The 27,928-nt window shown below is 42.4% G+C and overlaps 1 protein-coding gene across 2 annotated transcripts; it reads right to left on the bottom strand.

The window, feature by feature from the left end:
• Positions 1-1,291: 1,291 nt before the first annotated feature.
• Positions 1,292-27,704, bottom strand: OS9 (OS9 endoplasmic reticulum lectin). 2 transcript variants are annotated; one of them, XM_054580003.1, is made up of 15 exons: positions 27,511-27,704; positions 26,923-27,099; positions 26,011-26,074; positions 25,804-25,880; positions 25,536-25,634; positions 6,928-7,138; positions 6,700-6,801; positions 5,939-6,039; positions 5,692-5,743; positions 4,939-5,027; positions 4,442-4,717; positions 3,970-4,159; positions 2,644-2,808; positions 2,357-2,469; positions 1,292-2,038 (listed from the first exon to the last, which is right to left on the bottom strand). In XM_054580003.1, the coding sequence occupies exons 1-15, from the start codon at positions 27,670-27,672 to the stop codon at positions 1,913-1,915; spliced, it is 2,004 nt and encodes a 667-aa protein (XP_054435978.1). In that variant the 5' UTR covers positions 27,673-27,704; the 3' UTR covers positions 1,292-1,912. The 2 variants fall into 2 exon arrangements, with proteins under 2 accessions (XP_054435978.1, XP_054435979.1); XM_054580004.1 differs by lacking the exon at positions 2,644-2,808.
• Positions 27,705-27,928: the final 224 nt, after the last annotated feature.

Raw genomic sequence — 27,928 nt, 5'->3', positions numbered from 1 at the left:
ATCTGGTGAGGATTCCAGGACTTGTTTTCTGATAAGATTCCCTCCGTATCAAAGATATCCCTCTTGTCCCAGCTTCTCTCTACCCTCCCGTCCTGCAAGACGCTATTGTAACTTCTGATCAACTTTTGGGATTCCCTCTGGCCTCCAAGTACCACCTAGGTCTCCCCAGAACTCCTGTGCCCTCACTGTGGGCCAGGGACTGGGCTAAGAGCGTGACACATACTATCTCACTCAATTCTCACAACCACCCTATGAGGCCAGTATAATTACCCATAATTTACCCACGAGGAAACAGCACTTGAAAAGCTAAACATCTTGTTCAAGGCTCTTCTGGTGGTAAGAGGGGTGAGGATTTGAGCCCAGAATTCTGACTGCAGCTGCCCTTGAAGCCATGTCTCAGATCTTGCACAGGTGAAGCATCCCTCTCTTTAAGATATAGAAACGGATCTGGGTAAGCAGGGTTTTATACATCTACCCATTACATTTCTCAATTAAACAACTTAAGCATAACATGCACAAAAAGTACACAGACAGCAAGAAGAGGGTCAGTTTCACACAACCTCCTTCAACAATAATGAATCTCACTTTCCACCTTTGGAGACCTGGAGTTGCATGCCCTCCAGCTATTTTCTTACCTTGGAAGTCAGTGGAGAGTCTTCAGCGGGAAGGCTATACGCTCAGAGACAGGGAGAAAGAGGAGAAAGGAGGGGTTGGGGAAATCCACGTCTGCACTTGGCAGTGAGGAAGAGATAGAGACACCTCCCCAGGCCCACCTGCCTTTGGCAAACTAGGAAGCTAGCCTGTGTGGGCAGCAGCTCTCTCTCTGGGCACAGCCAAAGGTAGAGGTCTTCCCTGGGAGATGCTGCGTGGTGCGGCCAGGTTGGGGCGGGGTGTGGCAGGCAATGGGACTTGCAGCATGCTGCAGGGAGAACTCAGTGGAAGGAAGCGGGGCGCATGGTGGGCTAACACCGTGGTGTGCGTCTTCGTTTTCAGGATGTAAAAGGGGAGAAGGGAAGGGACAGAAATGGACAGATGGGGGAAAGGAGGGAGGACAGGACTTGTAGGTGTTTCAGTCCTTGCCAGGCCAGTGGGCTGGCTGGCTTATCTGCCCTGGTCTCTTCCTGTAACCCAGGCTCCCACAGACACTGCCTGGGAGGAGCGGAGGACAGAACGGGGTGAGACGGTGCCTTCTACCCTGAGGAGAGCACCAAGCTTCCTCCCTGAGCCCCCACCCCACCTACCCACACCCTAACCCCCCCGCAAAAAAAAAAAAAAAAAACGTTGATGGAGTGATGGTCCAGTTCTTTATTTAGAAACCTGATTGTTCAAGAACATGAATGGTGGGTCTGTACCCCACCTTTTTTAGTGGATTGTGTCAGAGATGGTGGGCAACTTCCTCCCATTTCCTCAGCAACTGAGGAAGGTGACTCAACTCAGAAGCACAGACTGTATGGAACAGTGTGGAAAGGGAAAGGGGCAGGAAATCCCAGGCTAATCCAAGGGAAGGGGGTAGGTGACTCCCAGCAGCAGCAGGGGCAGGGGCCTGTCTCTTAGGGCCTGCTACACAGCACACCCTTCCTGCTCCCCCTGCTCTACTCCACTCCAAAGACCTCCAGGTAGGGAGGGAACAGGGACCACCAAGTTCGAGGACCTAACAGGGAGGGGATGTGGGGAGAAGCCTGGGAGTACAGAACTCACAGGCCTGGGGTGGGCTTCAGGGAAGCTCTCAGCAGTAGCAGCAGCACTACCCCACAGCCCCCCACGCCCCTGGCGGGGGCCCGGAAAGTCCACAGCCAGCTCTACTACGATCTTTTTGCTTTCAGGGTCCCAAGGGGTGGGAGACGGATGGGGAAGCAACGAGGCCAGTCTAGGAAGACCCTGGACTCCTTGCGAACTGATGGTAGTAGTGGTCTCAGAAGTCAAACTCGTCCAGGTCCCCCGTGCCGTCCCCGCCTCCAGAGCCCCACACCCGGCGGTAATTGCTTTCCAGGTCTTTTTGTCGCTGCCGCTCCTTCTGTGCCTCTTCAGCTCCCTGTACCTGGTGAGGGGTGCATGGGGTGAGCTGGAGTGCTGGCTGGTGAGCCCAGGGGAGGACGGGGCGCTGGAGGATCCCGGAACTAGGCGCATGGGGAAGGAGGGAGGGGCACGCACACTTCATACAGGGCTCTTGCCGAGCGAGGGCCCAAACACTCAGCTGCCCGAACCACCAGCCTCTCTTATAGATGAGGAAACTGAAGCTCCGAAACTGGCAAGGCCGGGACATACCTGTGTCACTCAACCACGCTCTCAACAACACAGCACACGGGAGGAGGGGGCGGGCTGGAGGTCCAACACTTGGGGATAGGATGCCTCTCACCAAGATATTGAAGAAAATCTCCTTAAGGTTTCTTGTGTCCTCATCAGTCAGCCAGCGTGCATCCTCCTCAGTCCCTTCGGCCCCTGGTCGGACAATTTTGATCTCAATTTTCCCTGGAAAGAAGTGGGATGGGCAGTGAGAGGAGAGGGAGCGGGGAGCTTCAGGGCAGGTCCTCTGCCCCCCAGGTGCCCAGCCGAGGTTTCCAGTCCACCTTGACCCAGCCCCTCCGCTTCCAGCAGCAAGCCCTTCCAACAGCTCTGAAGCCAGCCCCGCCCTCCAGGGCCCACCTTCGGCCGTGAGTCCCTCCCTCTCCAGCAGCTCTTTCACCAGCCCCTCGATTTGTTTCAGCTGCGGGTTTTCCCGTTTCATCTCGAGGACTGTCAGATCCTGATTGGGGCCTCCGTGACGGAGCTTGGTGACCCGGACCCGGACTCTGTGCTCAGGATCCTCCTCTTAGAGGGGGAGACACACAGGGAGACACAAAGCAGAGCCGTGACTCCAGGGTTAGGGGCTGTGGTGGTCACTTCTCCCTAATCCATCAGTTGGTTGGTTTTGGCAATTATTCCACCTGAAACATGTACATGAGCCAGGCCTCAAATAAATTAGTCCTCCCCGCCCCCATTCCAGCCTATAAAGCTCCCTCCACCAATTGCAGCCTCCCTTCTTCCCTCAGGACCCAATAATTCTGCTTATCACCTACAGGAAAACAACTGTTTCCTGAAGCAAAAATCAGGCCACCTGGGCCTACAAAGCAGTTTGGTATTAAGAGGCAGGGGCGCGCTCTCCCTCTCGGAGCACGCCCGCACCCTTCCCTCCCCCTTTTCTTCCTCCCAGAGCGTCCCTTTTGCCTTTCTGTCCCCTAAGCTCCAAGGGCCTTTCTTTTGCTTCTGTAACTTGTTTCCTGAGCCTATGCAGCCCGGCTGGCTCACTTCTAGTACCTCTGTAACTTTCTAAATAAACTTATTCTTACAATTTGGGGAAGAAAAAAAAAGCAGGGAGGAAAGCTGTGGTGTGGCCCTCCCCATTCTGGTGCACAAAAGACACTTCGATGTTTACAGAGAAAGTAGGACGGAAGGTCTGAAATGGGAACACTCCACTTGGAATTATCTGACCCCCACACTCATGGAACCCCAGGGAATGGACACGAGGGGGAGCCAAAGAAGGGATGAGTTCCAGTCTGTCCAAGCAACTGACTCCTGAGCCGCTGGCTGCCTGTTCACGGTTTGCCAGCTGGGGCTTCTCCTGGTACGACGTCCTAACGGCTGAAAGGCTGCATCCTGCACAGACATGTGGTCTTCAGCACACAGGCTCACAGTCACTCAGCTAAGATCTGCTGATCACCCACTATGTGACAGTCAAAGTACTAAGCACTAGGCACATGGGAGCCAGTCCGAAAACCAGACAGACATGCTCTAGCAGCTGCTTCCCAAAGGATGAAGAGGAGGTAACCAGGCAAAGGGATGGAGGTGGTAAGAAGGCAAGAGTGAGAACAGTGTTTCAGAAAGAGGGAAGAGAGTGAGCACCCTCAGAAGGGAAAGAATATGTCACCCTCCTGCATATATGGGCTGAAGGATAGAGACAGGGGATCTGGCTTCCCAGATGACAGCTCTCACCTGCTGGTCGGAGGGAGGGGGGAGGCTTTCTGGGGACAACCCTCCTTCTCCTGTGCTTCTTCACCAGCTCCGGACTCTGCTTTTCCTCTAGCCTTTTGATGAGTTTGTTGAGAGTGGATGTCAGGGCCAGCATAGCTCGATCACGCTCTGACTCCTTCTTCAGCCCATCTGGGTCCAGCTCCTTCTCTGTCTGGAATGCCCACAACGGGAGTGGAAAGTCAAGGGGCAATGAAGGTTAGTGGTTCACGCTCTACAGGAGAGTCATGTCTACGGCTCATTCCTCTCTCTGATCGCCCCTTCGCCACTGCCCCCCCCCCTTTTAATTAAATGAACAACTATCATTTCAGAGAGCCCTGGCCCTGGCCCCATGCTGTGCTACATGCTGACCCTAGTTCTCTTTCAGCCCCTCAGCCCGTCCTGCCCACAGGAGCAGACATCTGCAGAAGCAGCAGGAGGAAAGAGCTGTGCTCACCTCCTGGATAATGTTCTCCAGCTCTCGCTCCATGCCAGCCTTCACCTCTGAACGGAGCCGCTCTCGGTCTGATGGGAGCAGTATCCCTTCCAGCTCCTTCTCAAATTCTCCCAGTAACTGCCTTTCATCCTCATCCTCATCTTCATCCTCATCATCCTCGTCTTCTTCCACCTCATTCTGATGTTCTATGTCACCCTTTGCCTTCACCTCTGGTTCGCTTTGAGGGGTTTCTGCAGCATCATCCGCAGGCTGCTCCTGGCCTGCACTTGGCTTCCCCTGGTGGATGGGGATCAAAAGAAAAATGTAGATGGTTGGGGTTTCAGTAGAGGCACACGGCGAGGGGCAGACGAAGAGTGGCTGGAGTGTGGCAGTGGGGGACTGAAGAAGAGTAAAGGCAGGGGGTCAGCTCTATGGGGCTCAGGCCCAGGTCAGGGCGACTCTCCAAAGGCTCCCAGCAGGGCGGTAGGTTCTACCCTTCCCCTGAGCGGGGCCCATACCTTTTTTGTTCCACCTTTCAGCTCCTCTATCAATCGAATCAAGTCTGCAGGACTCCGAATGACTTTGACCTGCACATTGTTCTGAAAATCTGAGATGGAAAAATAGGAATGAACCCATTGTGTCCTAAATTCTATTTTGACTTTCTAAGGAGAGGAGTTGAGGAGACAAAGGAAGGACATGGCCCTTGACTCCAGCAGCTGTCTTCTGGTCAGAAAGACGGGGGCCAACGTAGCCCTGCAGAAAGCGCTGGCCTACGGTGGGCTCAGGTGAGAGAGACGATGCTTACAAGTTGCTATGGCCCCCGCTCTTTCAGGCGCCACTGAGGCCCTTCTGGCAATTATCCCAGCTTCTAAGACTCCGGCAGAGATTCTGGAGCCAAGTGCTCCTCTTCCCTGGATCCTGTTCTCCATTTATTGTCTACTCAGTTCCAGAAATTCCACTGTGAACTACAGATTCATTCTCATCTAATCTCACAACAACCCTCTTGAGTAGGGATGATTACCCACATGTCATGGGTGAGGAAGCTGAGGTCAAGGGAAATCATCCAAGATTACAAAGTCAACAAGTAGTGGAACCATGGTGTCTGCTACCTCCATCGAAGAGAATTGTCTACAAAGAGTACTAACTCCTATAAAAATGAATTCCCTGCTGGCCTGCCTGCCCAACTTCCCTCCTAGTGTTTATCTCTACTCCCACCCTGCCCATCCGAAAATACATTCAAGCAGTAAAGGAGACATGGAGGGTTCACTCACCGTCGGGAGCGCCTGGAGCTGGATCTGCTGGCTCAAGGTTTGGTTCCTGCTCCTGATGAGAAGAGGGCAGAGTTAAGTATGCAAGCTTGTTTACGCCTACCATATTCTTAGGGCAATAGTTCTGGGCATACCCTTGCATCCCTAGACAGATGCAGGTCATCTCGTAAAGACCTCAGCTTGAGTGGACCTCCCTCCCAAACTCCAGGTTCAGCCTCATCAGAGAAATAGCTAGGAAGCTGACTCTCACCTCAGCCTGTGCCTCTTCTCTTCCTTGGACCTGGTCCTCTGGCTCATGAATCATCTTCCAGAAATCTGATTCCTTACTGTCATCCTTGCTTGGGCTTGCAGCTGGGACACAGAGAACAGGGAGGAATCAGAAAGGAAGGGAGAAATGGAAGAGAACAAATAGAACAAGAATATTCCCCTCCTCTATTACCAAAGCAAAGGGCCCATAGTACTTTCTTGGGTCTTTTTGTTGAAGATTATTTTTGTAGATTTTATTTATCTATTATAAGAAAAAGGAGAAGGTACAGAGAAAGAGAGGGAGAGAAACATCAATGTGTGCTTGCCTCTCATATCCTCCCAAATGGGGACCTGCTCTGTAATCCAGGCATGTGTCCTGACTGGGAATCGAACCGGTGACCCTTTGATTTGTAGGCTGGCACTCAATCCACTGAGCCACAATAGCCAGGTTTTTTAAAGATCTTACGTATTTATTTTTATAAAGAGTGGGAGGGAGGGAAAAAGAGGGGGAGAGAAACATCGACGGGTTGCCTCTTATATGCTCCTCAACCCGGGACTAAACCTGTAACCCAGGCACGGGCCCGGACTGGGAATCAAACCAGCAACCTTTTGTTTGCAGTATGATGGCCAACCAACTGAGCCATGTCTATCAGAGGGGCCACAGTACTTTTTCACCCCACATCCAAAAGTCAGTTCAGGACAGTAAGACTGGAGAAAGGAAGAAATAGAGACAAGTTTCAGGGAACAGGTGGAGCAAGGTCCTACCTGCTCTTTTTGTGGGTACCACCCCAGGTCTGGTCTCACTCCACACTTGATGGTCCAGGTCTTGCAGCTCCTCTATCATTTTATCTTCATACTGCTTTGAGTCTATGGAAAAACAGCATGCAAGCAGGACAGGGACACATTCCTCTGGGTTCTTTAACACTTTATCTGTTTTCTACTTGTCCCCTCCCTATATCTCTCTTTCCTCTCCTTGCTCTTTGAATCACTCACCAGCTTGCCTCTGAATGTAGGCCATGTACTCGTCAGGCTGCAGGGCAGGGTGACAGAGAATGGCTTGGGGAGCAGCACTGGGTGGGGGCCGGAGGAGAGGATGGGGACAGAGCCGAGGAGTCCGAATGGTCAGCACATAGGAGCAGGACAAGGGCTCATCCACACGATCAATGTAGTCCCCAGAAATTCCAGCACCCTCGTCACAGAGGAACTGCCAGGACAGAGAGGGCAAATAAACAGTAATTATCACCAAAAATTATCTTTAGTTCTTAGGAATTAGAATCCAGAGTGGCTATAATATGTTAGCTCAAATGTCCAATTTTCAACAAAAAATTATGAGATGCACAAAGAAACAGTTAAGTGGGACCCTTATACAGGAAAAAAGCAAGCAACAGAAAGTGCCTATGGAGGGGCATAGATGGTGGATTTCACAGAAAAACACTTTAAGGTAATCCTTATACAAAATGTTCAAAGAGCTAAGAATTTAAATCATACAATGTATGTTCTCTGACCACGATGAAATGATATTAGTAATCAGTAATGTAGCCCTGACTAGTGTAGCTCAGTGGGTTGGGCATCGTCCTGCAAGGATAAAGCTCATCGGTTTGATTTTGGGTCTGGACACATGCCTGGGATACGGGTTCGGTCCTCTGACACGGTGGACATGAGAGGCAACCAATGGATGTTTCTCTCAATGGATGTTTCCCTCCCTCTCTTCCCATCTCTCTAAAAAGTAAATAAAATATTTTTTAAAAGTACATAATTTTTAGCCAGGCCTAAAAAAGTATCTAATTTTAGGAAAGAAAAGAAACTAAAATGTAAGTTAACTAAACCCAAAGCAAGCAGAGGGAAGGAAAAGTTAATAATAGAGATTAGAGTAAAAATAATAGAAAATAGAAAAGCATTAGAGAAAATCAATAAAACTAAAAGTTGGTATTTTAAAAAAGATCAATAAAAGTGACAAAACACCCTGGTTGGTGTGGCTCAGTGGACTGAGTACCAGCTTGCTAACCAAAAGGTCCCTGGTTCGATTCCCAGCCAGGGCACATGCCTGGGTTGTGGGCCAGGTCTCCAGCAGAGGGCGTGCAAGAGGCAACCACACAATGATGTTTCTCTCCCTTTCTTTCTCCCTTGCTTCCCCTCTAAAAATAAATAAGTAAAATCTTTAAAAAAAAAGCGACAAAACTTTAGCTAGACTTATCAAGAAAAAAAGAGAAGGCTCAAGTTAGTAGAATTGGGGATGAAAGGGGAAATTACTACCAATCTTACAGAAATAAGTAGGATTATAAAGGAATACTATGAATGCCTATATACCAAAAAATCAGATAACTTATACAAAATTGACAAATTTCTAGGAAGACACAAATTACCAAAACTGACTCAAGAAGAAATAAACAATCTGAATAGAGCTATTAAAAGTAAAGAAATTGAACTAGTAATCAAAAAACCATCTACATAGAAAAGCCTGGGCCAGATGGGTCTATTGGTAAAGTCAACCAAATATTTAAAAATAAAGAGCAATGCTTCTCAAAATCTTCCAAAAAATAGAAGAGAAGGGAATACTTCCCAACTCATTCTATAAGGTTAGTATATCCCTGACGCCAAATCTAGACAAAGGTATCACAAGAAAAGGAAGCCACAAGCTAAAATCTCTTATAATTATAAACCCTCCAAATCCTCAAATAACACTAGTTAACTGAATACAGCAACATGTAAAAGGGATTACATACCGTGACCAAGTAAGATTTACTCCAGAAGTACAAGGTTAGGATAACATTAAAAAAATCAATTAATGTAATTAAAATACCCTATCAATAAAATAAAGGACAAAACCACATGATCATTTCAATGGACACAGAAAAAGCATTCGATAAAATTCAACACCTCTTTACGATCAAATAACAAACTAGAAATAGAGGGGAACGTCATTAACCTGATAAAAGGCATCTATAAAAAATCCACAGCTAACATACTTCATGGTGAAAAACCAAACAGTTTCCTCCTCACATTAGGAAGAAGGCAAGGATGTCTGCTCATGCCATTTGTATTCAACATTGTACTGGAGGTCATGACCAGGGCAATTGACAATAAAATGGAATGCAAGGCAACTAGATTGGGAAAAGTAAAACTATCTTTATTTAGAGATGATCTGATCTTGTATATAGGAAATCCTAAGGAATCCACTTAAAAAAAAAAAAAAAAACTACTAGAACTAACAAACAAGTTCCTTAAAGTTGCAGGATACAGGAATCAATTGTATTTCTATATACCTACAATGAACAATCCAAAAATAAAACTAAGAAAATAATTTCATTTGCAATAGCATCAAACAGAATAAAATAATTGGGAATAAATATAGCAAAATAAGTATAAAACTTATATTCTGAAAAATATAAAGCACTGTTAAAAGATATTAAAGATGTAAATAAATGAAAAGACATCCAAGTTCACAAATCACAAAACTTAATATTGTTAAGGTGGCAATACTCCCCAAATTGATCTTCAGATTAATGCACTCTCCTTCAAAATTTCAGTTGCCTAGTTTGCAGAAGTTAACAAACTGATCATAAAGTTCATATCAAAATTCAAGGGACTCCAAAGAGCCAGAACAATCTTGAAAAGGAGAACAAAATTAGAGACTCACACATTGAGATTTCAAAACTTGCTACAAAGCTAAAATAATCAAGATAGTATAGTACTGACATAAATACAGATGAACAGGCCAATTAAATAGAATTGAGAGTCCAGAAATTAACCTTCACTTTTATCATCATTTGATCTGCAACAAGGTTACCAAGATAATTCAATGGGAATAGTTTTTCAAAAGATGATGCTAGGTCAACTAAATATCTACATACAAAAGAATGAAGTTGGACTCTTACTTCATACCATATATAAAAATTAACTCCAAATGGACCAAAGATCTAAATGTAAAACTGTAACACTTTGAGAGAGAAGCATAGGTGTAAGTCTTCAAGGACTCAGATAAGGCCATGGTTTATTAGATATGACATCAAAGGTACAAATAACAAAAATAGATTAATTGGAATTCATCAAAATGAAAAGCTTTTGTGCTGCAAAGAACATCATCAAGAATGTAAAATGACAATCTGGAGTATGGGAGAAAATATTTGCAAGTCACATATCGGAGAAGGAACTTGTGCCCAGAATATAAAGATAATTTACAACTCAATAATAAAAGACAAATAATGAAATTTTAAAATGGGCAAAAGATCTGAATAGACACTTCTCCAAAGATGGATAAATTGCTAATAAGCACATGAAAAGATGCTCCACATCATTAACCATCAGAAAACACAAATCAAAACCACAATGAGACGCCACTTCATATTCACTGGGAAGATTATAGTCAAAAAGTTAAAAACAAGTGTTAATGAGGATATGGAGAAATTAAAACCGTCATATACTACTGGCGGGATTGTAAGAGGATGCTACTTCTTCAGGAAAAGTATGGCAGTTCCTCAAAAAGTTAAACATAGAATTACCATATGATCTAGCAATTCAATTCCTTGGCATATACTAAGAGAAATACAAACATATGTCCATACAAAAACTTATTCACAAATGTTAAAGGAAGCAATGTTAATAAAAGCCAAAAAGTGCAAACAACCCAAACATTCACCAACTGAGAAACGGATAAATAGAATGTGGAATATTATGTATTTGGCAAAAAAAAAAAAAAAAAAAAAAAAAAAAAGGAATGAAGTACTGGTACATGCTACACATGGACGATCTTTGAAAACATGGTAAGTGAAAGAAGCCAGACACAAAAGGTCACACATTTTATGACTGCGTTTATATGAAATGTTTAGAACAGGCAAATCTATAGAGACAGAAAGATTAGAAGTTGCCTAGAACGAAGGGTAGGGGTCCAGGGGGTGAGGAATGGAAAGCAACTGCTACAGGATAGGGAATTCCTTTTAGGGTGATGACAATGTTCTAAAATTGATTGTGGTGATGGTTGTGTAAGTCTGTGAATATACTAAAAAAAACCACTGAATTGTATGTGGAATTGTATGGTATATGAATTATATCTTGATAAAACTGTTATTTAAAAATAAAACAAAATGAATAACTTCCTACTCAGATGAGAGAGGAGGTGGCATGATTAAGATAAAACAAAATAAAATCAAGAAAGGGCAAAAAAAGAAAGAGAACAAGTGAAATAAAAGAAAGCATATCAGACATAAACCCAAATATATATCATAAATGGTTAAGTTAAAAAAATACAATTACATGCTATTTAAGAGTACACATTTAAAACTAGGAATGTAGAAAGGATAAAGAGTATGAGAAAACATAGTAAACAAATACCTCAGTGAAAGCTGTTATAGCTATATTATTATCACACAAGAGACTTCAAGTAAATAAACTACTAAGATAAAGAAGGTCAGTTCATAATGTCCAACAGTTAAATTTATGAGTAAGATAATTTAAATGGCATGTAATTCTTTCTCTTCCTGATTGTCTGTCTTTTGCATCTAGAACAGGAATTTTTTACTGTTTTTTTCACACATACAAATCTCAACAAATTTAAAAGGACTCAAAATAAATGATACAATCATAAAAATTCTCTATGTTATATTAGATAACCACTTGAAAATATTGAATATTCAATGAAATGAGGAACTACTGTTAATTTTTTTTTTAGTGTAGTTACGTTTTTAAAAGAACTCTAATCTTTTAGGGATAAATATAGAAATATTTAAGTTTGAAATGATATAATATCTGTACCTGCTTCCAAATAACGTGGGAGTGAAGGAGGTAGTAGAAGGAGGTGGGCAAGGCTGTATTTGAAATGAGACTGGCCATAGTTGTTGAAGCTAGATGATACATGGGGGATTATAGTACAATTATATTTGATTTGTATATTTTTAATTTTCCATAATAAAAAATTTTAAAAGATATTCTTTAAACATATATAACCTGTACTACAAAATTATACTTTTAAGACATATGTATTTACACATGTACATATGTATAATATAATAATCTTTTGTGAGAACAAAAAATTGGGGAGGAAATTTCAATCAGTACAGAAATGGTGACAAAGTGATGGAAAATTCATAAAATGGAATATTATGCAGATATAAAAACAAAGAATAAAGCTCTAGATGGACTGGCATTGAAAGATGCCTAAGAATTATTGTCAAGATGTATAAAAACAAGGCGCAGGACACTTGTTTAATATACTGTATATTGTGTGTAAAAGAAAGGGTAAAGGAAGTAAGGATCCCTAGTTATAATTGCCTAAAAATGCACAAAGAAAGGCTGGAAGGACACACACAATAAACTAAGGGCAGGCGCAAGACGGGGAGGGCCCGATGGGAACTAAGCGGAGAGAAGATAAGTTTGGGAGGGTGAGTTCCCACTGTACAGCTTTTTATACATTTTGGGTTTTGAATCATGGGAAAGTGTTATCCACTTACAAATTAGGTAGAGAAGTTTATAATAACCATAAAAAACTTGTGAGAAATATCTGAAGTACTACTTGGAAAGAAATTTGTAAGAGATATATTATAAAAGAGGAAAAGCTGGAAATGAATGAGCTAAGCATTTCTTTCCAGAAGTTGAAAGAAGTAGAGCAAAATAAATGCCCCACAAAGTAGAAGGAAGGACAATAAAGACTGAGTGGAAATTAATAAAATAGAAAGCAAATATAAGAGAAGCTTGACAGAGCTCAAAACTGGTTCTTTTTAAAGACTAATAAACCTGACTTACTTCATGAAAGAAACAAAGAAAGGAGGAAGAAGGAAGAAAGGAAGAGAGGAAGAGAGGGAGAAAGGAAGAAAGGGCCCTGACCGGTATGGCTCAGCTGGGTGGGCACTCTCCTGCAAAGCGACAGGTCCCCGATTCAATCCTGGTCAGGGCATATGACTGGGTTGCTGTCTGGTTCCTGGTCCCCAGATGGGGTGTGTGTGAGTGGCAACCAATGGATGTTTCTCTCTCTCATGGATGTTTCTCTCCCTCTCTTTCTCCCTCCCCTCCTCTCTCCCTAAAAATTAATAAAATCTTTAAAAAGAAGGAAGGATTGAAGGAAGGGAGGGAGGGAAGGAGGGAGAGAGGGAAAGAAAACTGACTAACCTCTGGTGAGAATGACCAATGAAAAGAGAGTGAGGCAAAAACAGCCAATGTGGAATGAAAAGAGGGACCAAATTATAGATGCTACAGAAATTTTAAAAGATAATAGAAGGACATCGTGAATGATTTCATAACAGTAAATTTGAAAACTCAGATGAAATATACAAACTCCTAAAAAAATATAACTTAAACTAATCCAATTAGAAATAGAAAATCCTGAATATTCCTAAAACTACTAAAGAAATGAATCAGTAGTTTAAAATCTTCACACAAAGAAAACCTAGACCAAGATGATGTTACAGATGAATTCTAGCAAATATTCAAGAAATAAAAAATTGCAATTTACATACTTTTCAGAGTATAGAAAAAGTGAGAATTTATTTTAGCTTCTTTGTTGAAGCTAGCAAAACCCTGTTACCAGTACTAGAAGAAAAAACTACAGCTCAGTATCTCTCAGGAGATATACGTAGTACCTCGTTTTACTGTACTTCGCTTTATTGCGTATCACAGATACTGTGTTTTTTACAAATTGAAAGTAAGACCCTCCACCAGCAAAAATATTATGACTAGCCAAAGGCTCAGCTTATGGTTAGATTATTTTAGCAACACAGTATTTTTAATTAAGGTATGTGTGTTGTTTTCTTATACATAACTGTGTTACACACTTAGACTACAGTGATTTTCAACCTTTTTCAGCTCATGGCACACAAAAACTAATTACTAAAATTCTGCGGCACACCAAAAAATATATTTTTTGCCAATCTGACAAAACAAATACATATAATTTTGATTTATTCACAATGAACAGCTATTGTTATGTGTTGGCTGTTGTCATTTTTTAATTGACAAGCTAAGTGAAGAGGTCAGGGCCCCTGACTAAATAGTCAGGTATTGCATGTTGTAAAAATTCTTGCGTCACACCAGCCTGCCTTTTGCAGGACACTGGGTGAAAATTGTTGGAATATAGTATAATGTAAACATAACTTTTCTAAGCACTAGGAAACCAAAAATTCACGTGACTCGCTTTATTGTGATACTTGCTTTATTGTGGTGTTGTAGAACTGAACCTGCATTATCTCTGAGGTATGCCTATATACAAGAGTCTTTTGAAAAAGTGCAAACTGAATCCAGTAAGATATATTTAAAAGAGATGGTCAAAAATAATACATATGACCAAATTGAGTATATCTTAGGAATACAAAATTGGCTTAACATAAATCATTTAATTTCAAGTAAAAGTTTGGCTTAATATTAGGATATCAATGAAGTACCTTAGTTTAAGTCAATTTCATATTAATCAATACTTGAAAAGATGATCAATCATTAGGAATCAGTGAAATGCAAATCATAGTGAGATACCATTACATACTCAATAAATTAGTAAAAATTTAAAAGTCTGAAGCTATCAAATATTGATCATGATATGGAGTGATGAGATCTTACACACTGCAGTAAGAATGTATTAAATGAGAAGAAAAACTGGACAATATTCTGCATTGCCAAATAAAGTAGAACATGGGTTCACCTTCGTATCCTTTTAATCTAACAATTGTACTTCCAGATGGAATTCTGTCTAATGAAATTCTTGTACATTATATTAGAGGTGACTTAAAAGAATGTTGTTCACAGCCGCAGTGAATGCACTGCAGTTATAGTCATCGACATGGATGAATCTCATCAACAGAGTACTGAGCAAAATAAACAAGTCCCAGAAGACAACTGGCCTTGGCTGATGTGGCTCAGTGGACTAAGTGCCAGCCTGCAAACTGAAAGGTCATGGGTTTGATTCCCTGTCAGGGCACATGCCTGGGTTGCGGGCTGCGTCCCCATTTGGGGGTGAACAAGAGGCAACCAATCCATGTTTCTCTCACATATGGATGTTCCTTTCCCTCTCTTTCTCCCTCCCTTCTCCTTGCTCTGAAAATAAACTTTAAAAATCTCTAAAAAAATTGATTGGGTAACTGGATGAAAATTAGCAAAAAGTTTGAAACACACTCGAAACCAAGTAATTAGAGAAAGCACATGCTTTCAAGCACACCCAGACCTTTTTTTTAAAGTTCACCACAAAGAAAGTTTCAACAAGCCCTGACTGGTGTGGCCCAGTAGTTTGGGCACTGTCCCAAGAAACCCTGAGGTCTCCAGTTCGATTCCCGGTCAGGGCAAATGCCATGGTTGGGGGCGGGCAAGAAGCAATGGATGGACATTTCTCTCACACTGATGTTTTTCTCTCCCTCTCTTTCTCCATCCCTTCCCCTCTCTCTAAAAATAAATTAAAAATCTTTTTAAAATGTTTCAAAAATCACCGAAAGAATCACTGAAACAATGACATAAAATTAGAAATTAACAGCAATCACATAAAAACAAGAAAAATAAAACACATTTGTTTAGGAACATAATAACTCTAAATAAGTTCTGAAGCAAAGTACAAATCATAATGAAAATATAAACACCATGTATCAAAATTTGAGGGATGTAGTCAGAGTGAAGTGGGTGATTAGGGAAGGAGAATATGAGGGAAGCATTGTCCCACACAAGAAGTTAGAAGAACAGTTGCAACTCCAACCGAAACAAAGGGATAATCTGTCTATTATACAAAGAGCTCTTATAAATTGAGAAGAAAAAAGATCAACAACCCATTAGGAATATGAGCAAAGAATTTAGATGGTTGAAAGAAAAGAGGAAAAAGAGACAAATAAGAGTAAGATTACATATCTCTTCCTAAGAGAAAAGCGAGTTAAAATCACACTAGGAAATCACTCTCTATCTGATGTTTATCTGATGATTAGTGAAAATACAAAAGTGTAAAAATACACTGGGTTGGCATAGCTGTAGGGAAACCAGCATTCTCATCTGTTGCTGTGTAACTTAAAGGTATGTATAAAAATGACACAAGTCTACTTCCAGGAATTTATTCTCCATATAATCTATAGGTATAAGGTATGCACTGTGGCACTTTTATGTTAATAAAAAAGTTAAAACAACCTAAATGTCCATCAACAGGGAACTATTTAGACAAATGATGGAACAGGTTTATAAGAGAATAACAGCAACTATAAAAATAAATGAGGAGGTGCCCTACCAGGTATCTCAACTGATTAGAGCACTGTCCCCATATACCAAAATTGCGGGTTCTATCCCAAAGTTGCAGGTTCAATCCCTGGTCAGAACACATATAAGAAGCAACCAATAAATGCATAAATAGGAGGAACAACAGAATGATTGTTTTTCTCTCTCTCTCCCTCTCAAAAAAAAAAAAAATGAGGAGACTTTTAATACATTGATCTGGAAAGTGCTCAAAGACATATGTTTGATATAGATATGTGTGTGTGTGTGTGTGTATATATATATGTATATATATATATAAATAAAAGAAGCTAACAATGATTAATTATCTTTCTTATGGGGATGGGAACAGGTTGATGAAGGGAAAGGATGTTAAGATGTTTCTCTACATACTGTTTCAAAGCATTTCTATATTTGAATTATGAAAATGTAGTAACTATTCAAAAATTCAAATATAGTATTTTTAAGTATGAAAAAACTCAAGAAGTTAGAAGGAAAACAGAAGAGAAAGAAAGGAGGATGGAAATAATTTAAGATAAAATAATGAAGATGTTAATGAAATAGGAAACAAACAATAAAGAGGATGAACAAAGTCAAAAGATGGCTCTTGGAGTAATAAAACAGACAAATCTCTAGCAAGACAGATCAAAAACAGAGAGAAAAGTCAGTCAATATTAGGAATTAGTAAGAGAATCTATCTTTAGAAACAGATTATGAAAAAGTAAGAAAAGTTATAATTTTATGGCTATTACATTTGAAAATGTAGATGACTAAATGATAGCTGATTAAATTAAAATTTATTAATGTTTCATACACAGTAAACCTAAAAATATCTTACAATCATTTTATGGTACCAAAAGCAGAGACAATAAACAGATAAAACAGATAAATTAGACTTCATGATAACTGAAAAGTTTTGTGCATAAAGAACACAAGAGAATGAAAAAGCAACCCAAAGAATGGGAAAAATATTTGCAAAACATGTATCTGATATTAGACTAACATCCAGAATGTATAAAGAATTCCTACAACTCGAAAACAATGAGACACAAATATCCCCATCCAAAAATGAGCAAAGGATTTGAGTAGACATTTCTCCACAGAAGCTACACAAATGGCCAATAAACACATGAGAAGATGCTCAGCATCATTAGTCCTTAGGGAAATGCAAATCAAAACTACAATAAGAAACCACTTCATGCCCATCAGGATTGTCATTATTTAAAAAAAGAAAGAAAACTAACAAGTGTTGGAGGGCGTATGGAGAAGTTGGAATCCTTGTACATTGTTACTGGGAATATAAAATAGTGCAGGTACTATGGAAAACAGTTTGGCAATTCCTCAAAAAGCTAAACGTAGAATTACCATAAGGTATACTCTAAGGTACATACCCAAAAGAATAGAAAACAAGAACTCAAAAACAGATACTTGTGCATGATTGTTCATTGCAGCATTATTCACAATAACCAAAAGGTGGAAACACCAGAGTGTCTTATTTATTCATTAATAGGTGAAAAGGTAAATAAAATGTGGTATATGAGGTCTGTCCAGAAAAAGTCCATCTACTGTTAATATAACAAGAATGGTTTGTGTGACATGGATGTAACTTGGCTGCCAAGGAGAATTGACTGGAATGTGCATGTGTGAACAATGAAGACTTCACTGTACTAGTCAGTGGGGGTGGTAGATGTCATTAAGTGAGCATGTGTACTGTGTGGCCGTCGCATTCAAAGTGACTTGAGTAGATAAATGAATCTACATCAAATTTTGTGTTAAGCTTGAACATTCCTTCACAGAAACTATCTGGATGATTCAGAAGGCCGCAGCTATGGGCAACTGGTGACTGGCAGCTTCATCATGCCAACGCACATGCTCAAGCATCACATCTCATGTAGAGTTTTTTAGCAAAATATCAAATCACCCAGGCGACTCAGCCACCCTACAGCCCAGATTTGGCACCTTGCGACTTCTGGCTTTTCCCAAGACTAAAGTCAACTTTGAAAGAGAAGAGATTTCGTACCATTGATGAGATTCAGGAAAATACAACAGGGCAGCTGATGGTGAATGGGAAAACTGTGTGAAGTTCCCAGGTGCCTACTTTGAAGGGGACTGAGACATCATTATCCTATGTACAATGTTTCTTGTGTCTTGTATCTTCTTCAATAAATGTCTCTAGTTGTAATAGCACATGGCTGGATACTTTCTGGACATACCATATATATGGAATATTATTAAATATTCCATGAAAGGAATATGCCATAAACTATGCCATAAAAAGGAATAAAATTCTGATATATGCTACAACATGGACAAACCTTGAAAACATTATGCTAAGTGAAATAAACCAGACACAAAAGGACTAACATTGTATGATTTCACCTTACATGAGGTACTAGAAGAGGCAAATTCACAGAGACAGAAAATAGAACAGACACTGGGAGGAGAGGGAAATGGGAAGTTACTGATTAATATGGACAGAGTTTCTGTATGGGGATGACGAAAAGTTCTGGAAATAAATAGTGGTAATGATCATACAACACTGTTAATGCACTTAATACCACTGAATTATACACTTAAAAATTGTTAAAATAGTAACTTTTATGTTATGTACATTTTACCATAACTTAAAAATAATACTAAAAACAAATGAAGAATGCCTATATGGGGAAAAAAAAAAAGACATTGAAAAAATGGGTAGTACACCAGATAAAATATGCACTCCCTGTAACCCAATTATTCTAAGTATTTCCCCAGAGAACATTTTTTTTTTAAGATTTTATTTATTTTTTTAGAGAGGGGAAGGGAAGGAGAAAGAGAGGGAGAGAAACATCAATGTGTGGTTGCCTCTGGCATGCCCCTCACTGGGGACCTGACTCACAACCCAGGCATGTGTCCTGACTGGGAATTGAACCAGCGACCCTTTGGTTTGTAGGCTGGCACTCAGTTCACTGAGTCACACCAGCCAGGGCTCCCCGGAGAAACTCCTGCACATTCACAATGAGACCTACATTGCAAGACTGTGTGTGAGAACATTAGGCTGAAAGTCAACTAGTTCTCAACAGAGGAATAGTTAAATAGACAATGAAACAACACAGTCATTAATAATTGAATTAGTTATCTCCATGTTATGCCACAGAATGACAAAAACACTGATTAGTGAAAAAGCGAGTTCCTAACACTGACATATAATTTTAAAACACAAAACAATATATACTGTCTATGATATGTGTATCAGTAATACATGTACAAAGCAAGGGGGGACGTGGTTGTGGTCATTTCTGAAGAGGAAGGAGAGGGAAGGAATGAGAGGCTGGGCTTTAACTATATCATTAGCGTTTTATTCCTTTATTTAAAAACACTAGAGATCTAAAGCAAATGTGGTGAAATGTTAACACCTGTTTAACTTGGCAGTGGATTTATGGGTCTCTATGACATTTTCTCTATGTTTGAAATGTTTTGTAATTAAAAATTAGAAAGAAAAAAACCCCCAGAGCTCTCTGAAATTTTATATAACATAAGAACTGAGATAGGGATCCAAATTTATTTAATTCCAGATGATTAACCAATTGTTCCCAAACCCCATGAAAACTGTACTTTTTCTAAACACTATGCACACTGTTCCTACTGAGGCATCTGGAAGATTGAACTTCACCACGCCTGCCCTGGCATGAGCGGTTTACTCAGTCATGCAAGCAAGGAACTTGAGTGATCTGTCAGGATACAAGAACTGAGAAGGAGAAGGAACCAGGCAGGAATGCCCCCAATTTTGTGTCACTAAAACCCCCAGACTCCCCAGCAAATATACCACCTTTTCATTCTAGTTACAACCCAAGAGCCCCCCTCCTCAGAGTAACTGCTCTCCTGTGTCCTGCATACCAGCCCTGCCCACATTTACTTCTTCTTTCTCGGGGATCTCAACCTCTCTTTCTTTCCACTAGGTCCACCCGACAGCATTTAAACATGCTCCTATCGTGACTACAAACTGGTGCAGCCACTATGGAAAACAGCGTGGAGATTCCTCAAAAAATTAAAAACAGAACTATCTGATGACCCAGCCATCCCATTTCTGGTTATATATCCAAATAAATCCAAAACACTAAATCAAAAAGACATATGCACTCCTATGTTCATTGCAGCATTATTTACAATAGTCAAGATACCGGAGAAACCTAAGTGTTTGTGGATAGGTGAATGCATAAGGAAGATGTGGTACATATATAAAATGGAATATTTCGCAATGATAAAAAATAATGAAATCTTATCATCTGCGACAACATGGATGGACCTAGAGGGTATTGTGCTATGTGAACTAGGTCAAAGGCCAATACCACTTATATGTGGAATCTAAAACAAACAAACAAAATAGAAACAGATTCATAGATACGGAGGAATAAACTGATGGTGGCCAGATGGGAAGGGGTTTGGAGAGACAGGTGAAAAAGGTGAAGGGATTAAGAAGTACAAACTGGATTTAGCAGGTGTGGCTCAGTGGAGTGAGTGACGGCCTGCAAATTAAAGGGTTGCCGGTTTGATTCCCAGTGCAGGGCACATGCCTGGGTTGCAGGCCAGGTCCCCAGCAGGAGGCGCATGAAATGCACCCACACATTGAAGTTTCTCTCCCTCTCTTTCTCCTTCCCTTCCTCTATCTAAATAAATAAATAAAATCTTTTTTAAAAAAAGTACACATTGGCAGGCGGCAGCCTTCTCCTCCTCACCATCATGGGTACTCGCAGATGCCTCACGACTCCCAAGATTGTCAAAAAGAGGACCAAGAAGTTCACCTGGCACCAGTCAGACTGGTATCTCAAAATTAAGTATAACCGATGGAAACCCAGAGGTACCGACAATAGCGTGTGCAGAAGTTTCAAGGGCCAGATCCTGATGCTTACATTGGTTATGGGAGCAACAAGAAAACAAAGAACATGCTGCCCAGTGACTTTTGGAAGTTCCTGGTCCACAATGTCAAGGAGCTTGAAGTGTTACTGATGTGCAACAAATTTTACTGAGCTGAGATTTGCTCACAGCGCGTCCTCAAAGAGCTGCAGAGCCATTGTGCACAGAGTGGCCTGCTGGCCATCAGAGTCATCGATCCCGATGCCAGGCTGCGCAGCAAAGAAAACGAATAGACAGATGGTGTGCACACTGCATTTGTGTTAATAAAACCATAATATTCTGCCAAAAAAACCCAAAAAACAAAAATGTACAGATTGGCAGTTACAAAATAGTTCCAGAGATGTAAAGTACAGCATAGGGAATACAGCCAATAATATTGTAATCACTATGTATAGTGTCAGGTGGGTACTAGATTTACCAGGGGGATCACTTTATAAGCTATAAAATGTCTAACCAATATGCTGTAAAAAATAAAAATTAAAAACTAAAAAAAAAAAAATGCCCCCCATCTTAAAACACAGACCAACAAAGTAGCACCCCCTCCACAGCTCCTCCCACGAGCGCTCCCCTTTCCCTCTCCCTCATATCCAGACTTCCCGCTTTCCTCCACACCTCATCTGCACCACCTCACTGAAACTGCTCTAGCAAAGATCACCAATGACCTCTGATATTAAGTCCAACCAAAGGACTGGTCAGGGGTGATAAGGAGTAGAGGACTTACGAATTTTCATCTGGCTCTCATGCCTACCATCTGAGTTTTTGTTCTATGTGCATGCTTTGCTTTTATTAAAATAATTAACTCCCATGAGTATGCAGAGTTTTTAATTCTCCTTTTCCTTGAAGGTTTAGATGCAGCCAACTTCATGGACCAGTCTCTCCTGGAGACATGTCTTTTCTGGGTTCCACGTCACCATAGTCTCCTCTCTGGCCCATCCTTCTCGGCAAAGCCCTCTTCTGCACTCACTTTCAATGACAGCTCGCTCAAAGCTATGTCCCACTTTCCTCACTCCACACTGTTTCTTTGGCAGGGGGATTTCATCCATACCATGACTCGAGTCATAACTAACATGCTGATGACTCCCAGCCCTCCCAAGTTCAATTCAGATCACTCTCCGGAGTTCCCGGCCCACAGATCCAAAAGCCTCCTCAGGTATCTCTACTTGGGCACCTGCAGGCACTAAAATTGCCCTGTTCAAAACCAAAATCATTTTCCTTCACCAACTACTCCTCTTCCCACTATCCCTGCCTCAGCAGTAGGAACCACCATCTATCCAGTTGCTCAAGCCAGAAACCTGGGAATCTTACTCTATTAATTTCATCCCCTAAATCTCTCCAAAAACCCGTATTTCTTCATTCCTGGGCCACCTTTTCTCACCTGGATTGCTGCAACCACCCCATAACCAGTTTCCCGATCGTTTTCTTCCTTTCTTCCTTTCTTTTCTTTCTTTCTTCTCTCTCTCTCTTCTTTCTTTGTTTTTTAAGATTTTATTTACTTATTTTTAGACAGAGGGGAAAGGAGGGAGAATTACAGGGAGAGAAACATCAATGTGTGGTTGTCTCTCATGTGCCCCCTACTGAGGACCTGGCCTGGGACCCAGGCATGTGCCCTGACTGGGAATTGAACTGGCAACCTTTGGTTCGCATGCTGGCACTCAATCCACTGAACCACACCAGCCAAGGCCCAATCATTTTCTATACTCCAGAGTGAGCCTTCAAAACCAAAACTGAGTATGTCATTATTCTGCTTAAAATACTTCATTGGCTCCCCCCGTTTCTCAAGATTATCCGAACTCCTCAACATAGCTAAAGTTTCATGACCTGTGACTTGTCCCGCTAAACAACTGCCCATCCCCTCACACAACCTCCCAAACCCCATTCCCACAATTCTCTCCAGTCACTGTGACAGCTCTCATGTCCTGGGATAGGCCATCCTCTTGTCTCCTCATCCCTCAATCATCAATCCAAAGGTCACTTTCTTCCAGAGGCCTCTCCTTTGCCTAGATGCAGTTAGTTCCTTCATTTTGTGTTCCCCTGTGATATGTACTTCACCTGCCAGAGTATTTATCCTGCTTGTTGTGGCTGTTTATTTAATATCTATTTCCTGAAAGGAGGACTTGGTCTCTCAGTCATCATTTTATCCCCAGTTTCTATTATAGTACTTGGCACAGGGCATTATGTTCAATAGATATGAGGAGAGTGCAGTCTTCATCCTTAGTTCTTGGCATACTGAAGTTACAAAGAAATAAAGAAATAATAATAATACAATGAAGTGTTATAATGGATTATATATGTGGAGGCTTGTGAGCTGCTATGGTCTGAATGTTTGTTTCCCCCTCAAAATTCCTATGTTGACATTCTAATGACCAATGCGATATTAGAAGGTGGAGCCTTGAGGAGGGCAGTAGGTCTTGAGAACAGTGCCCTCGTGAATGGGATTAGTATTCTTATAGGAGTCCCCACAGAACCCACTAACCCCTTCAACCATGTGAGGAGACAAGAAGTCTGTGACCTGGAAGAGGACCCTCAACTGATCATGCCAGCACCCTGATCTCTGACTTCCAGCTTCCAGAATTATGAGAAATAAGTTTCTGCTGTTCATAAACTACCCAGCCTGTGGTATTTCATTACAGCAGCCCAAACAGACTAAGACATGGATACATGTGGATGTGGATGTATGTCTGTGAAGTGCTGAAGGAACACAACTAACTTTCTGGGTTAGCCAAGAAAGGCCACTTAAAATAGGTGATGTTTGAACTGGCTTATCATTTATTCCTTTCATTCAAAGAATAATTTCTGGGCACCTACTTGGTGCTAAGCACTGTTTCACACACAAAAATATACCAGAATATAAGACAGACATTGTCCCTGCCTCCCTGGAGCTTATTCTAGTGGCGCTAGAAGACAGAGAGATCAAACAAAGATGATTTCAGGAAGTGATACATGCTTTGAGAAGAATAAAACACTGTAGGTGTTTACCAGGATGGGGCTAGAAGGGCGAGCACATGTGTGTGCACGTGTATCTGGGTGCTACGCCAGGTCTCCCTGTGGAAGTATCACAGGGGTATATCATCTGAGAGAGAGGATGAAGCCAGGTATTCAAATATCTGTGGGGGGAAAGCTCTAGGTAGAGGGAATAATGACATCCACTGGTTCAAGAACAGAAAAAAGGCCAGTGGGACAGAAACACAATGAGTATTTTTATCTCTAGGCCAGGCCTCATGCCTGAACTCCAGAATATCAGAGTCACCTACCAACTGGGTATCACTACTGGGACGTCTAATAGGCATCTTGGCCTTCGTGTGCACAACACCAACCTAGTTTTTTCCTCCAAATCTGCTCCTTCCCTCTTTACTAAGTGACAATTCCATTCCTCTAGTTGCTGAAGCTAAAAACCCTGGAGTCATGCTTGACTCCACCCCACATCCAAACCTTATTGGCTCTACCTTCAAAATACATTCAGAATCCAACTGTTTTCCACCATCTCCACTGCTACCACATTGGTCTGGGTTGAAAGAGTCGGAATTTACCCTTTAAATAAGGCAAAATCACCAAAGGCTTTCCAGTCTGGGCAGAGAAGTGACAAATGCTTATAGTGGTGTGTTCGGTCCAGCTCACAGCAGTTCACAAGAGCCAACTGGGAGATTTTTAGTAATGTTGGAAGACAGTTGGCATTACGGTGATAGCATGAAGTTAGCCATGGTGGAAATATTTATGCAATGGATACTGGCAAGCACTACGAATCAGGGCTCCTCTCTTCACCCCTTTACCTCACACCCTGGTAATCTGGCTGTTCAACATTTACCAGCACACACTTGCATGTGCAAATAAACCTGTATTGCAGAAAGGTAATTCTTGTAGCATGTGGGTCTCTACAGGTGTGTCAATGCATACACATTAGAATCACCCTCAGGAACTTTTCCCACCATACACCTGCCTGCCTGCCTGAACTCACTAAGGACCACTAGATTTGGAACACTTGCTCAGAGGCTGTTGGCAGTAATGCAGGTGAGAGACAAAGGTACCAAGCGCAGGAAAGAAGAGAATTGTGAGAGAAATCTAGAATAGAATGAATGGGCTTTGGAATTTATTCTGAGAGAACTAAATTCCTTTCCTTCCTATCGCTCCTCCATTTGTAATCTCAGGCTCATTTCTGTGATTCTTTTGTTAACATCTGTCTTCCTCTCTAGACTACACATTGCATGAGGGCAAGGGCTGCATGTTTGCCCATCACTGAATCCCTAGAGCAGAGCCCAATACTACACCAGCACAACCTCACTGAAGAGTTGTTACATGAAGAAGGGAGGACAGAGAAGGAAAGAGAACAGTCAATAATGACACTCAGGGTTTGGAGGGGATTTGGGAAATGTTGACTAGAAGTGTTTCTGAATCTCCAGGCAATGACATAGAGCTGGTAGCTGGAAATATGAGTCTTAAACTTAGTGTTTAGAGCCTGGGAGAGACCCTCTTGACTGTCAAATGCAACCCTGCCCTCCTCCCTTAGAATCTGAATTGTCACTGAGGAAGTATGACTTCCCTCTTTCAAGACTCACCCGGACTTCAGCCTCCCGGGGCCTCCCATTGAGGTCGCACTTGGACCCGTTGCCATAGGTCTGGCTATGGTAGCGTTTCAGGCGATGCTGCTTGGAAGCCTGGCGGGGACATCAGACAGGAGAGATGGGACATGAGAAAGAAAGCAACGAGGAAGAATGGCCACTGGGCCCCAAGAAATATGTAGCTAATCCTGACCCTCCCCTTCTTGTCAGGACTCTTAGTCTGCAGTCAGCAACCCTTTCTCTCCCCATCCCATACTCCTGCCACCTTGGCTGTTTCATCATCCCAGTCGAAGGCCGATTGGTAGTAGCCGAGATAGAGGATTTCACCTTTGATCTCTGAATCTGCAAGAGAAACCACAATGAATCACAGTTATTCCCTTCTAAGAGGACTAGGAGGGAAGGGGTTAGGGGAGGCGGGTCACCGTCTGTGACAGGTTGCTGAGGGCTTAGGAAAAATGTAGGCATGAATCACCTTCCATGTGGTACTGCTGGATGTGGCGTCCATAACAGAATTCATATGTCCACCAGTCCTTGGTCTGACAAAAAAATAAAATAAAATAATCATGGGAATGGAGTGCGGATGTCTCTTCTTGGAACCAGAATCTCTCCTGGCTCCAGGACACATAACCTCTCATCTACTTCTCAACTCCCTCTGCTTCCACACTCAATTCGCCAAATTCTCAGAGCAGAGAGAGGGCTGTTTTACTCTGTGACTCAGAGAGATACCTCTAAAGTCTGTTTTCCACCTGTGGGCTTTCTATGCCTCCCTTTTAAAAGACTCTTACATTCTTTTTTGCTCTCCATAAAGGCAAGAAATTATGGTATTCTTGAAGCATTCAGACCAGGGAAACATAAAGTGTACATTGAACTCCCAAATCATTTCTTGTGCTATTCTAGTCACTGGAAATACAGATATAAACAAGATAAACTTTCTGACTTCATGAACTTATATTTTAGTGCTGGGACTCAGACCAACAATAAATAAACTGATGATTCAGTTAATGAGATGCCTTCAGGTCATGAAAAGTGCCATAATGAAAACAAAATAGGGTGCTGGGGCAGAGTGGCAGGGACAGCAGGTAACTTTACTAGGAAGGCTTCTCTAGGGAGTCCCCCTCGTACTCCACACTGACCTTCTTTAGTCACCTCAATCTTGGCTTAACCCTTATTCTGAAATCTACCCTAACCCTCCTCTACATTCAGCAAAGTGTCATCAGTGGTTGCAAGATTCTTTGCTTCTTTCCCGTCTGCACAACGCCTCTGCTCCTCCAACAGCTGTCTGAATTCTGACAGGGCCTTTCCATCCCACCTTACTCACTGACACCCTCCTTCTCAGACAGACAGCTAGTTACCAAGCCATTTCACCCATCCCAGTTCCTTTCACCTTCAGGAGGCAAGGGGCATCCTTCATTGGGCTCAACAACTCAGGGATCCCAGGCCCTTGGTAAGCAGGTGTCTCCTCCTCCCTTTCACGCTGGAAGTGAATGGCTCCAGCTGGCAGGCGACATTCATAGCGCTGCTTGTACTTAGAGGAGACAATCACCACGTCGGAAGCTTGACTCTGAAGGGAGAGTCAGGGGATGGGGAAGCAAAGAGAGGCTGGGTCAGGAAGAACAATAAGATCCCTCTTTGGATCCTGGGGCAAAGCCCAGTAAAGACAGAATGAGCCGCAAGTCCTCCAGCTGTGTTTGGCGCGTAAGGGGAGAGGGCACTATCACTTCTCCACGGGGACTTAGTCTCGGGTGTTTCGATCAGGAGCTAGGACCGAAGCTGACAGCGGGAAACCCCACCCTCCCATTCCGTGGCCCCAAAGGAATGGGTCTCAGTCTGCGACCCTCAGGAGACATCATAAAAGCCCTTCCGACTCTTTCCAATTCTCCTTAGGCTCCTGCCGCAGACTCCACGGTTGCCCTTCTTCTACTTTTCTCCTGCCCCCTCGCCCAGGACCCTCGCCCGCTCTACGCCTCCTCACCTGCCCTCCCATGACAGGCAACGGAAGAATCTCGATCCCATAACGCATCTCACTCAGCTCCTCCAGGTTTAGGCTCCCGACACCGCCAGTCGGACTTGCGGGTAACAGGAGCCCCCAAAACAGCAGCGCCAACAGTCTGTACAGCAGCGGTTCTGCCGCCATCTTTCGCTCCCCTCCTCATCCACAACTCCTTCCGCCCTAAACCTGGCAGCGGCCTCGTCACGTCTATTAACACCCCAAAGTCTCATTGGTCAGATGATCTGTCCCTCTCACGTACCCTGGTCCCATTTGTAAACGTGGCTCCAAAGTCCACGGGGAGGTGAATCATGACAATTATCAAAACCACTCTCTACGCGGGATTGGTCCTAGAGGCCAACCAATCATCGACGATATCAGACTACCTCCCACCCTCTCCCAG

This window comes from Pteronotus mesoamericanus, unplaced genomic scaffold (genome assembly GCF_021234165.1).
Source record: "Pteronotus mesoamericanus isolate MK-2021 breed Mesoamerican mustached bat unplaced genomic scaffold, CSHL_Meso_final contig_56, whole genome shotgun sequence".
Lineage (NCBI taxonomy): Eukaryota > Metazoa > Chordata > Mammalia > Chiroptera > Mormoopidae > Pteronotus > Pteronotus mesoamericanus.
The sequence above is the reverse complement of the archived record's forward strand: the minus strand, read 5'-3'. Positions and strand labels throughout refer to the sequence as shown.